The sequence below is a fragment of the Mastigoproctus giganteus genome, chromosome 5 (assembly GCF_048544385.1).
Source record: "Mastigoproctus giganteus isolate SK-2022 chromosome 5, ASM4854438v1, whole genome shotgun sequence".
NCBI classification, from domain to species: Eukaryota; Metazoa; Arthropoda; class Arachnida; order Uropygi; family Thelyphonidae; genus Mastigoproctus; species Mastigoproctus giganteus.
In genome coordinates, this window is record NC_143579.1 from 196,843,018 (window position 1) to 196,857,719 (window position 14,702).

The window sequence follows — 14,702 nt, forward strand, 5'->3', positions numbered from 1 at the left end:
GTACTACGTACAGGTCTGGAGGCCTCATTTTAGGAAGGATGTAGATTTGCTTGAGTGTGTACAGAGAAGGGCAACAAGGTTGGTGAGGGGATGAAGGGATCCTCTTACCAAGAGAGGCTTAAGTTCGGCAAATTGCTGTGGCTGGAGACTAGGCACCTGCGCGGTGATCTGATTGAGGTGTATAAGGCCTTGAATGGGTTGAGCACGCTGAATTCTGATGGGATACTTCCACTTGTTCAGATTAAGAACCTAAGGGGGCATAAATTCAAATTAAGAAAAGACAGATGTAGAATAGATGTGCGGAAATTTGCCTTTAGCTAGCGGATGGTTAATTGCTGGAACAAACTTCCATCTGCCGTTGTGGAAGTTGATAGATTAAATAAATTTAAGGAGGAACTGGACAGGCATTTGGAGGGAACGGTGTGATTTTTTTTTTTTTTTTTTTTTTTGGCTGATGCTGCATAAGCTCGCTTTCTTGCATCACATGCCACTACTACTACTAAAAGTAGGAGATCGGTCGGTGGAATTACTTAACAAGTACAGGTCAATGTTGAAAAAAAAGCCGTGAATTAGAGTTGAATTTGAAAGTGTCTGCAATTCTGCCCAAACACGATAGGAGGGAGTATATGATGAGAGTCTTGTCGATCAATTCGGCCCTGGAAAGACTGTGCAAGGATCAAGGGGTAGAATTTTTTTCAGCCTGGTCTGTACTTGTTAACAGGAGAGACTGCTTCTACAGGGATGGGATACACTGAAATAGAAAGCGTGCAAGAATATTTTCTGATGCTATCGAGGCAGTGTTAGGTGGGTCGGATAACTGCTAGCCTGGGGGGATACTTGGAGTGATAGATTAATAGTAGCCACAGGCAGAGGTGAAAGTGATTCTTGCACTGCTTCTATTGGAATGAGCAGCAGCCTGGAAAACAAGATGCAGGGTATTTCAGAAACTTCTGGGAGTCGTTGGGGTGCAAGAAAACACATGGGTTGTGTTAGCGTAGCTAAAAATAGGAACAGGTGCATGTATACTTGCGTATACACCAATGCTAGCAGTTTGGTAAATAAATTTGATGAATTTGAGGTATTGCTCAAAACATCAAAGGCAGATATTGTTGGGATATCAGAGACGTGGTGTCACACAGATATAAGGAATGCAGAACTGGAATTTGGGGAGTACAATGTGTATAGGAAGGATAAACAGGATAGGAAGGGAGGAGGGGTTATGCTATTAGTTAAGAAATACATAAAATCCAAGGAAGTGAAGCCAGTCGACATTCCTAGACAGTGCAGTGTCGAGTCAGTTTGGTGTGACATAAGCATTGGGAGATCAAAATTGAGAGTAGGAATGTGTTATAGGCCTAATGACTCTGATGAGTATAATAAGAAACTGTACAGGGAAATAGAGTGGGCCAGTAAATCAGAGAGTCTTATAATGGGGGATTTTAATTTCCCAGATATTGACTGGAATTTATGGGTTGGTCACTCACACACTAGCAAGGCTTTTGTGGATTTATTGAACGATTGTTTTCTACATCAGCATGTTCGGGAGGCAACTAGAGGGAGTAATACTCTTGATCTGATTGTCAGTAGTGATTCTTCATGCATTAGGAATCTGGAGATAAAGGAACCACTAGGTGGCAGTGATCACAGTGTGCTGAAGTGAGATTTACTCAAAGAGGTAACTACCATCATGGGCAAAGGGAAGGGTTTTTGCTTTAGTAAAAGCGACTACAGTGGTCTGAGACAGTATTTATATTCTATACGGTGGGACCAACTGGTGATGTTACCAACAGCAAATTCAAAATGGGAAGCATTCAAAGAATTTATCTTGGAAGCTACTAGGCTTTACATACCAACTAAAAAATATTTTTCAAGTTTTAGGCCTAAATGGAGGTCAGATGGACTAATGAGACATATGGCAGAGAAGACAAATGCATGGGATACATATACATTAATGGGTGACATGGAAGCCTATGATAGATATAAGCTGGTCTGTAACCAAGTCACAAAGGAGGTTAGGCACGCTTTTCCAAAGATGAGAAATCTTTGGCAAAGAATGCAGAGAAAAACAACAAAGTATTCATTACCTATGTAAACTCTAGAAGGAAAGGAATGAATCAGATTGGTCCACTGGATATTGATGGTTCAACTGTTGATGATCCTGCTCAGGTGGCTAACAAACTAAATGAGTATTTTGCATCTACATTCACACGAGGAGTTATTCAGGGATAGGAATGCCAGAGGTGAATTAAACTCTGGCAGTGAGCTAGATGATTTTGTAATAACTGAGAGGGAAGTGGAGGAGAAATTGTTAAAGATAAACATAAAAAAAGGTCCCGGGGTGGATGGGATCTATACAGTTATATTAAAGGAGGCAGCAAAGGAAGTAAGCAAACCCTTAGCCATAATTATGAGAGCTTCTTTGGACTCAGGGGAGGTGCCCATGGACTGGAGCTATGCAAATGTGACCCTAATTCACAAAGGAGGATCAAATGGCAACACAAGTAATTACAGACCTGTTAGTTTAACTTCTGTTCCAGGAAAATTAATGGAGGCACTGGTTAAAGAAGCACTGCAGGATCATCTAGACTAGACTTCAGTTATAGCTCGGACACAGCTTGTGTTTGTTAAGAGGAAGTCTTGTCTGACCAATTTGATTGGATACTATGACGTAGTCACAAAGGAACTGGATGCAAAGAATAACTTTGATATCATATATTTGGATCTTAGAAAGGCCTTTGATACTGTTGCACATGGAAGACTGCTGCATAAATTGGAGCAGTGTGGCATTGGAGGCAAATTGCTGCTACAGTTAAAAGGATGATTGAGTGGAGAAGATAGAGAGTGGTAATCAATGGACACTGCTCGTCGTTGACTTATGTTATTGGTGGAGTCCCTCAGGGTTCAGTGTTGGGTCCATTGTTGTTTTCTGTATTTATAAATTATATTGATGATGGTATATCAAGCTTAATGTCCAAGTTTGCGGACGATACGAAGGTTGGCAGGGTTGTTAAGGACACTAATGACAGTACGCAGCTGCAACAGGATCTAGAAAAGTTGAGCAGGTGGGCTGGGAGGTGGCAAATGAAATTTAACATTGACAAATGTAAAGTACTACATATGGGAAGCAGTAACCCCAGAGTAACGTATCAACTGTGTGGTACTACACTGACAGTGGTAGAGAATGAAAAGGACCTAGGGGTAATTGTGCAGGCAGATATGAAATTTTCTGAACAGTGCAGACGGTCTACAAGAGTAGCTCATTGTGTCTTTTCAATGATATGCAGGAATTTTTTTCAGGGATAAGGAGGTGATTATCCCTTTTTATAAGGCAATAGTCAGGCCACACCTTGAGTACTGTATACAGGTCTGGAGGCCTCATTTTACGAAGGATGTAGAGCTGTTGGAACGAGTACAGAGAGGGGCAACAAGATTAGTGAATGGAACAAAGGGTTGCTCTTACGAGGAAAGGCTTAAGCTTTGCAAATTACAGTGTCTGGAGACTAGGCACTTGCGAGGTGATCTGATTGAGATGTATAAAGCCTTGAATGGTTCGAGCATGCTCAATACTGATGGGATTCTTCCTCTTGCTCAGAATAATCATCTAAGAGCGCATAAATTCAAATTCAGGAAAGACAGATGTAGGATATATGTGCGGAAGTTTGCCTTTAGCCAGCCGGTAGTTGGTTGGTGGAGCAGACTTCCATCCTTTGTTGTGGAAGTTGATAGACAAAATAAATTTAAGGCTGAGCTGGACAGGTATTTGGAACGAACGGAGGGGTGAAATGGGAGCATGTTTTTTGGCTGATGCTGCATAAGCTTGCTTTCTTGTACATTGTATCATATGCCTCTACTAATGTTAATGCTAACGCTAAAATACGATACAGATCAGGGCGGTGCGGTAGATTTTCTCAGTATGACGTAAGTCTTCGAAATGCCGCCCCTTAATGGTTCAAATTGTATTTTGATTTCGCTGCTTATGCCGCCCCCTTACGGTGCTGCCTGATGCGGCCGCCTCTCTGTATCATAGCACGGCACGGCCCTGATACGGATGCATACTGATGATGATTTGCTAATGCAACATCATCGTATTGTATTACGTACTTAAATAAGAAATGTAAAAAAAAAAAAAAAAAAATTATTTAGTGCTTGAATTATTTCTCAGTTGTATTCAGCTTTGAGAAGGATTATATATAAGCAACATATTACATTTATTCAGATTTTCGATCCGTCAACACAACGCTACGAAGTGCCTTTGCAAGTACCAGAGCCTCCAGAGAAAAGCCCAGACAATCTTTTGTATAATGTTACCTTCGTCAATGATCCTCAATTTGGAGTACTGGTGACGAGAACAGAAACCAACATTAATATGTACGTAAGTTTATTTTCAAAATAAACTAATATAACAAAATTAACTTATATGCTGTTTTATTATTTAATAATTTCTATTACACATTTTCTATAATTATAGGATACCAGATTTAATTAAATTTAATTGTATTTAATTTAAAATTTTAAAACGTATTGTCGGGATAAGCACAACGTCTTTAGTTGGAGGAAATGCCAATTGGGCTGGTCCAACAGTCTCAGACAGCAGCCCTGTCATTGGACATCTTGTGTTTTGGCTAGTAACGAATCTACAAGTTCCTTCACTTACTTTCAAGTCTGAAAAGAAAAAGTTCAGGACTGCCTTGTACGGAAACGACCCTAGTCCTGCTAAGGATAACGACTGTAAAAAGGAAAAACATTCATTGCTACTTGGAACTTTGCTACTTTGCTGAGAAGTATAACTCACAAGGAAGATCAAATTGATGATATTCTGATGCAAAAGAAAATTAAAATAGCTATTTTGACAGAGACAAAAAGAAACTTTAGGGAACAAGAGAAACCAATAACTACATCCATATCTACAGTGGTGTTAGAAAAGGAGAACGAGCAAGAGCAGGAGTATCAATTATGATTCATAAATCACTTAAAGATAGAATAAATAATTATATCTATTGGAGCGAAAGAATAATACAAATACGTCTAAAAACAGAAAGAGGGTATCTAACAATAATAGGCATTGTGCACCACAAGAAGGTAGAGAGGAAGACAGCTCTGAATTTTACAGCCAACTTCAAAGGATAACAGAAAAAAGTAAACAAGAATGACATGCTGCTCCTGCTGGGAGACATGAATGCTAGAGCAGGAAACAAAAATCCAAAATCATGTAGGCAGCTTTGGAGATCCAACCAAAAATAGAAATGGCCAAAGATTAATTGATTTCTTGATCTATAATTTAAAAATAATGAACACAATATTTAAATAAAGATGCACACAAATATACATGATCCGCAAGAGGAACAAAATCTATTATAGATTATACCTTGGCAAACAGCAAAGTAAGAAAATTCATACTCGACACAACAGTTTTTAGAGGATATGAAATTGAACCAGACCACCTCTTAACTGTGACTACCATGAGATTCCCTCCACCATGGCTGAGGCATAAAAGGGAACAACCATCTCAAGAATATATATACTGTATAAAGTAAGTTCCCTAAATGATCCTGAAATTCGGAACAAATACCAACAAGAAATAGATAAGAAATTAATAAATCATCTTGCAGGAGTAAATATAGAAGATAACTGGAGCCATCTTGGCAAAACCTTAGAAGAATCAGCAGAGGCAGTACTGGGTGTGAAAAAACGATGGCGGAGAAAACAGGAGCTGCGACAGTGGGATGCGAAAATCAGCACTATAATAAGCCATTCAGGAGAAAAGGAATGCATATAAAAAAAATGGATAACCACAAAAAAAAACTAGAAGATGAAGTGGAATATAAACGAAAAAGAGCCACAGCTAAAAGAGAAACACGAAAAAGACAGAGATCAATGGAACAATTTTGTCACCAACTTAGAAAAGACATTAATAAGCCACGTACTAGGTATACAAAGTAATAAGACAAATGAACAATAACCTGAAGGAAACAGTCAAAATTAGCATAATACCGTTAGAAGATTGGCTCAACTATTATAAAAACCTATGGACCACAGTTGATCCTCCCCTGGCTAAAACAACATCTAACAATAATGTAATAGAAGCCTTCACTAACAAAGAACTGGAAACAGTGCTTAAAAACAGTAAAAACCAAAAATGTCCAGGCAACGATAGAATTAACATAGAGCTCATCATGAAATACTCAGGAAAAAATTTTGAAAGAATGAATATGAACTGATGAATATGATTTTTGAGGGCCACCCGCCACCAGATAGCTGGCAAAATGCTCTTGTAGTGCCAATTTTCAAAAAAGGCAATATAAACGACTACCAAGGAATCAGTCTCCTAACCACAGGATATAAAATATGCTTAAGCCTCTTAAAACTGAAACTTAGTAAATATTACGAAAACATCCTTGGAGAAGAACAAAACGGGTTAAGGAGGGGAAGATCATGCGCTGACGCTTACTTCACACTCATGCTCCTGATAGAAAAAAGAAGAGAGTTTAATTTGTCTTTCATAGATTACAAAAAAAGCCTTTGAAAAGGTGAACCGAACAAAATTATTTGAAACCTTAAAAGAAGACAATATACCAAACTAGTTGATCGAGGCCATCATCAATACCTATAAAAATAATAGAATAAGAATTAAGATTGAATCACAAACAACTGAATTGGAGACAATAAATACAGGAGTGCGACAGTAATGTGGACTGTCCCCGCTTCTATTCGACATATATCATATTATAAGAGAATGGAAGAAAATCTCCAAGACAGGCATCGAAATTAGCCGCAAAACAAGAATGGTCACACTGCTTTTTGCTGATGACCAGGTTCTAATAGTAGAAGACAATGAGAACTCATTGCAGAAAGCCATCTTCTCATTAATAGAAAATCATTTAATATGGAAATCTCATCTTCAAAGACAAAAGTGATGGCATTTAAAGGAAGAAATCCAATAAGAAGCAAGATCTGCATTGACAATAATATTATCGAACAAGTTAACACATTCAAATACCTAGGATACCACCTGTCATATGAAAGAGAAAAAGATATTGAGCAAAAAATAAATAATTACATAGGAATTACTAAAACTATAAACCATATTTTCAAATCTAATCTGGTGTATAAGAAAACAAGGACAGGGATACATAACACCCTCGCCAAACCCATCCTAACCTATGGTTCTGAGGCATGGACAATGAGCAAAGGGGACGGGAGGAGGTTGACTGGTGCACAAATGCGTTTCATGCGCAGAACCGCAGGCTATACCAGACTTGACAGGAAAAGAAATCAAGACATTCTATCAGAACTGCAGACAACCTCAGTACTGAATTATATCGACTCATGCGGAAACAGATGGATCCAACATGTAGAGAGAATGGAGGACGGACGCTATCCGAAAGAGATACTAAACTACAAACCCCAGGGAAGGAGAGAGAGAGAGAGAGAGGTAGACCCCCTGCAAAGATGGAGAGAGACCGTAACAGGCCACTACGCCTAATGCTGGACAGGAAGAAGAAGAAAAAGAAGATTTTAAAAAGTAAACTGAGCATCCCGAATATATGACAACTGAAGTCCCAGGATGTATCGAACTGTAATGGGAAATAGGTGGCTGCTCCAACACACCCTTCCATGTAACATGGTTGCGATTGGGTTCTCTACATGTCGACGCACACCTGCTCAGATATAAAAACACGCAATAAAGACCATGAAAACGGGTAAGACATATACTGGACTGGCGACTATTAACCAACGTATAGAGGTAAAATTATCAGTACTATACTCACAAAGTGCCTAACGCCGGTTTACTACGATTGTTTTGGAAACTGCTATACACTGCCTACATCAGGGATGTGTTGCCAATTTCTTAACAAGAAGCTCGATCAAGAAGAATTCCAGCTAAGTTCATCCCCGGTAAAATACTGTAGTCTATTAAATTTTATCAGACTGTTTTATTGCAAGAAAGGTTGGTTAGTTGGTTATTAGGAGTTTTGTGGCGCATCAACGCTATTGTGCGCCACACAGGAAAGGTCAAAGACCGTATATGGGCAAGAACATCAAAAGAAAACCAATATCTGGCCTTAGCAGCTAAATGCAACAGAAAAAAGTTTACACGCCAATGTGCATTTGGAGTGTTCATCAGCTGCGGTTCGTCCCGTATCAAGGTACAACAGCATCTTGCAGGAAGAAATATCTTACACTTCGAATTCTGATATTTCTAATATCTTATTGGGACATACGGAAACACCTTATGAACGTTGCACTTTGTGGGAATAAACGATCCACATATATAAGGGTGGCCAGAATTATAAATCAGTCCTTGCCTGAACTATTTTTGATGAGAATAAGGAAATTCAATGGTGAAATTCACTCTACCACTGCACTCTGAGTCAGAGTGTTATTACGGATCTTCCTATACTCTTTAATACAATGCCAACAGTTATAGTATAAGACGAATAAGCCATCATGACAAGTCACTTTCAGAACAAAGCTTCTCTGTTCCAGGCTAACCCTCGCGGCTAAATAACTACAATGATAAACTGGATGTTGTTGCTATTGAATTTAAGGAGCATCAGCAACTTAGGCCATATTGCGCTGTGTATATTGCCTATAAACTGCGTGTATTCTGTGGTCGATTTGTGGTTTGCTGGACGTAAAACACGAGTTTCTGGAGGAAACCATGCTACCCTTGCCTGAGACCCACTAACTCAGCCACGTTATTAAAAAGACCCACAAAACTCCCTCATGCCATTGACGAAATTCGAACTCAGGTCTTTCCCGGCCATTGTAGGGTGATTATACAAACTGTGCTACCTACAAGGCCATAAATTGGCTGTTAAAGCTAGGATGATGATACTTTTTCGAATCATAAGAGAGGGCTTAGTACCTACCTACTTATTATAATTATATAATTAATTATGGATATCAAGTAATTCTTATTTGGCAATTCATTTTATCAACTGTCTAAAATTTTAATTTTAAATACATTAAGTTAGTCATTTCGCCTGGTGTTACCTTCGCTGTAGTGGGAACATTGTATGTACTTGTATACAATAATTTTCTTTCGATTTTTTATCTTTCAATACTAATTAAGAAACCGATATTTCCATTTTTTATCTTTAGTGTCGATACGAATCTTCCAGGAATGATATTCGCTGATCAGTATCTTCAGATTTCAACGAAATTAACAACGCCTTACATTTATGGGCTTGGAGAACACAAAACAGAGCACTTCAGACACAGAACGGACTGGAAAAACTGGACGTTCTTCGCAAGAGATCAGGGACCCTGGGTGAGTATATTGTAGCGTGCAGTTATTATAGAATTCAATAAAGTTGAACTGTTTAGAATTTCCTCGCGAAAATTCTAAACAGTCCAACTTTAAATTATGTTTTCTAGTGAAGAGTCAATATGTCATATACGTAAAATCTGATGCGTGATGTGGCCAGGATGAAAACATAAGTTTTGAAAAGAAAAACTATGCAGTGTTTACCCAAGACCGGCTATCACGGAATAAAAAAAAAAAAAGCTCCGAAAAGTTCCTCCTATAATTTCAACAATAAGCACTTTTCAATTGGAAAGGGAATTGGCAATGGGAATTGAAAACAAGTCTTTTTCCACACGGTGTGAAAAAGCAGCGATGAAAACATTTTTATTGAAAACAAATTCAATAAAATTTGACCTCTTCACCCGCGAGGTCAAATTTGTATTGAAATTTTATAAAACTTAGTGTATCCTCTTAACGACCATCACGTACTACTATTTTTATACACTCATTGACTAAAAAATTAGAAGCCTTTTGCAACTGGTGTCTACAGATAATTAAACGTACGATATGCAAATATATATGTAACCAGACACGACCACAAGTTCCGTGGCATCAGATAAATACCATACGCTTTCCTGGGTATAGGGAAATAAGTTCCATGGTATCAGATAAAAAAAAACATACGCTTTTCTAGGGCGTCTTAGTTGATCCGGTCATAGGGAAAGCAGGTGATCTTTCCAATTTTCAAAAAGGTGCTATTGTTGTAGCACATTTAGCAGAAACCAGAAAGGAGAAAACAAAGGAAACCACTGGTGTGTCGAAAGCAACCATCTCAAAAATATACACAGCAATTTAAAGCAAATCGTGCGTCAGAATAGAATATCCAGTGAGGAGACAATGACTGAAAAATTCAATTTAGGCAAAAAAAATTAAAAAAAAGACCCATTTCCAACCGAACTATGAGTCTGAAGTTGAAGAATCTAGGGTTTGGTAGTTGTGTGCTTGTACGAAAGCTACTTCTTTCTGTAAGAAATCGAAAGATTCGACTGGAGTGATGCCACCAACGCTAAGACTGGACTATGAAACATTGAAAAAAGATCATATGGTCTGAGGAGTCTCGATTTACACTTTTTTGCACCAGTAGTAGTGCGAAAGTGTGGCGTGAAGCCATGCATCCAGACTGTCTTCTGCCCACCGCCCAAAAGCCTGGAGGTGGTACCGTAGTATAGGGTATGTTCTGTTGGTGCGGACTGGGTCCGCTCATACATTGGAAGGTCAAGTTACCTCTAATGAATATCTTTCTGTCGTACTGGACCAACTTCACCCTGCAATGCTTCATTTTTACCCGGATTTCGATGAATTCTTTCAAGACGACAACGAAACTATCCACAGTGCAAAAATTGTATCTGAATGCTTCCAGGAATTTTCCAAAGATTTCCAACATTTACCCTATTCGCCTAATTTTCCAGATCTGAATCCAATTAAGAATGATTGTTTTTTTTTTTTTTTTTTTTGATTTGGTAGTTGTTGGCGCATCGGCTTCTGTGGCCATATTGCACCTCCCAAGGTTTTTTTGCAGTACTTTGATCCAAGCCCGAGGCAGGAATCGAACCCGCGACCTTTTTTTCGCCCATACACTCGGCGTTTCAAAAATTTAGCGTTATTCCCCATAGAATTTACCAAAATAAAAAAAAAATATATATATATATATATATATATATATATATATATATATATCTTAGTTTATTTTTTAACTTTCATTTCCTCTTTTTATTTTATTATTTTTTTATTTTTTATTTTTATATATATATATTTTTTTTTTTTTTTTTTTTTTTTTTTTATAGGTCCTAGCCGCCGAAATCTCAGGAAATTAAGCGGCAGGACCTGCCAGAGTAAAGCTTAGTCTACTGGTGTTTCCTGGTCTGCCTCCACGGGGCGAAAGTGGGGCAACGTTGGGCTTCAATAGGGGTCCAACGGCTAAATGACCAGATGAACAACGGTACAGAACACAACACATGAACAATTCCCACACACGTTTAAATCTCTGGCATTTCCCAGCGAACTGGTTCACTCACAATGAAAGCAACGCGGAGATGGGGGAAACCCCTGGTGCCGTTTGACCCTAAACACACTTTACACTTTACCTTTGGGTTGCCGGGCAGGTACTTTACCCACTCGGCTAGCCCGGTCGGCCAATTAAGAATGGTTGGGATATGTTGGAAAAGGCAGTTCTACCAACCACAATACAGCACTTGACAAATATCATGATGGAAGAATGGTAAGAACTAGAGCTAGACTCCCTCATACACCTAGTGGAATCCATGCCACGACATGTAAGAGCTGTAATTCCGGAAAAAGGTGGCCCTATTAGATATTGAATAAATATTTCTAATTTTTTGGCTAGTGAGTGTCTCAAAACAGGTGGCTCAGGGTGAGTGACCTTGAGATACCTGTTTTTTTGTCTCTCTGCTATAATATCTTATAAGCTTTTATCGCTGAAAATACTACTGCATTTCGGATATCAATGCATCACGACCCAGATCACAGCGCAGAGAAGAAATTAGTGATGTAATCATCAGAACAAACAGTAAGTACAACAGGATCCTGTAGTGCGTACTTTTAATTATTTTCGGAAAAAATCATAAAATACTACGAGATCATACCATGTCTCTTTATGTCTAAAAGAAGGAGACTGTCTTTTACAATACAATAAAGTACTACCACGGAACGAAATTCAAAGTTCCACATTTACTAAACCTCGGAGAAAACTTTGGCCCGAGCCTCATGAAAGTTCTGAACTACGAGAAGGTAATGAAGAACACAGTTTATTGACTGATTTCAGCAAACTGGAGATTGCAAAGATTTTAAATAAGAAGACATACAAGTATTCTACAATGTTTTTCTACAAGTTGATGATGACGATTTTTTTGGAAAATAAAATTATGGATGATGCATAAATCAGCAAATCGTGACGCAAACAGGTGGATCTAAATACGGAAAAGAAGAGATTGAATGAAATCCAGAAAATTTCTCACGTAGCTCTCAAAAACGGCTCGATACAGCCATTATACTAAAGCTTGATATTCAAGAGTCGTGAAAGAGTGGAGGGATTATACTACTAAACGTCACATTTCATTATCTAAGCAGATGAAGTTACTGATTTTATGTAAATAAATGTACATGTATATGCTTTAAGTGAAAATAAAATTCTTAAGGCACGTGTGTATACTTCTTATGATTCCCAGCTTTAACCGACGTTTTTGACCAACTACCGGTCCTGATCACGTCGGATAAGATGGTTTCTACTGTACTTGGTTCGTATTGGTACAAAACCATGCAAGCTATATTGTATAAAGTGTCCCAAAGGAGAGCTATCGTGATGCAAATTGCATCATGATAGCTCTCCTTTTTAGCTATTTTAATAGTATCGCATGACGCAGTACTATTAAAAGTTAAAAATTTTAATTACTGTTTTAAAGAAAACTGCATATTAAATATTTTATACCAAATTGCAAGTCCGATAACTTTTACTTAATTTAAATTCTCTACCGAAAAGTCGGTTTAACGGTTTAACTGAAAACAGACTTTTCGCTGAATGCTGTCCAACAGTTTTCAACAGAAGAATAGGTTTTTTCCTAAAAAAAATCATAAATTATATTTTTAATTGAATTCAATTTAGTTTAAATTTATAAGCATGCAGTACGTACAATATGTAGTGAATGCGTATAAATTAAACCGAAATTAACTGAACTGTGTTAAAACCTTATACGAGCAACTGTCTGGAATAAAATCAAAATAAATGGTTCTTATTTTTTACAGGATCACTCCAACACTTATGGAGTACATCCGTTTTACTTAGGGCTTGAAGAAGATGGGAAAGCGCACGGAGTTTTTCTCCTTAACAGCAATGCAATGCGTAAGTTCAACGGAACTAATTTCTTATATCAAGAGAAATAACTGAAAGTTATTTTCCCAAAAATTCTTAATGTTTTCTTTTCTTTAGTTTGTCTGCCAAAGAATCGTGTTTAAGAAATTTTAGCTGTAAAGCGAAAAAAGAAAATTGATACCTACATCATCGAATAATATCATGGAATATAATAATATCATGAATATAATATCATGGAATAATAATATGCGTATATATTTTGTAGAAGAGTAACATTATTATTAGTTAGGTATATGGCATTTGCAAAGAAATATGCCTCAATTTTCATTAATCATAATAATGAGACATAACAAATAACGCCAAAATAACAATCTCGCCAAATAACACTAGCAATGAACTCTTATGCTGTTTACAAGGCTGATGATAAAGCCTTGTGAAAACAAATCCCACTGTTCTAAAAAGCAGATCATGGCGCACGGACGTTTCTAGGAGAAGGACAACATGTCCCAATTCGCCTTACTAAAGTGTCCCAGATAATCGGCTTCAGGTGCGAAGATCTCGCTGGCCACTTCAATCGAAGAATATCCTCACTTTGGATGAATTCGTCGACCATCTGAGCCATGTGTAAAAAAAAGTCCTGTCATCGACGAAAATGTATTGAGATCTTATGGCGCCTCTGAAATGGGTCACATAAAGCTTGAAGATTTCGTGACTGTAAGCTGGAGCAGTTAAGATGTCCCTCCTCTGAAGATTTGGACACACTTGTCCGACCATTTATCATGATGCCAGATCATCAGACTACAGTCACAACAGTGAACCTTGATGTTACAAAGATGGGGGCGTAATCGGCGTTCTCTGAAGATAAGAACTCTTTGAGTATCTGTTTCAAGACTGAATCTCGATTCATCTCTAAAGAGAATATTAGCCCATTGGTTAATTTGAACTTTCGCCAAAGAAACTAAAGATGTGAATGGCAAATTCAACTGTATATATAACAAACTTTTCTACAAGCTTTAATAAATATCAGAACAGCATTTTAAAAGAAGATACTGTCAATACAAGGATTGGTCCGTATGTAATTCCTCTTAGGAGACAATTTTTTTTGTAATTGAGTTAGCATCATGAAATTTCATATATTGCAACTATAGATTTTAAGGCATAAACATAATAGTTTACAATAAAATAAAATAAAATTTTATTAAACGTTTCTGTCTATTACAATCTGAAGTTATGAACAAACTGATGTTCTTTGGGCCAACACTCGGTAATAAGAATTCCTTTTCATGTCAGAAGAAAACTCAGCTGTTCGATTCAAGAAAAATTGACTAAACTAGACCAACAAGACACTACGTATATAAGCAATGTTCGTAGATTGCTTTCAAGTTAAAGGCATTATTGACATTTGTGACCAGTCAAAGAGCGAAAGACAAAATGCTGTATGTATTGAAGAAAACCCCAAGATTTTGGATGGAATGATTCAAAAAGGCAACAATAACCACATACCAGGTGTAGCAATGACGTTCTAGGACTGGTGCAATAAAAAGAACACAAAGTGAAGGAGCTCAA

General features: G+C 37.7%; 1 protein-coding gene across 1 annotated transcript in view; it reads left to right on the plus strand.

Moving 5' to 3' along the window:
• The window catches only part of LOC150085976 (lysosomal alpha-glucosidase-like), a 140,631-nt gene that overhangs the window by 28,781 nt on the left and 97,148 nt on the right, over positions 1-14,702 (plus strand). Inside the window, exons 3-5 of the mRNA XM_090373628.1 lie at positions 4,217-4,368; positions 9,106-9,274; positions 13,070-13,166. Coding sequence (XP_090229754.1) covers positions 4,217-4,368; positions 9,106-9,274; positions 13,070-13,166 — 418 coding nt within the window. The remainder of the gene's footprint in view (positions 1-4,216; positions 4,369-9,105; positions 9,275-13,069; positions 13,167-14,702) is intronic.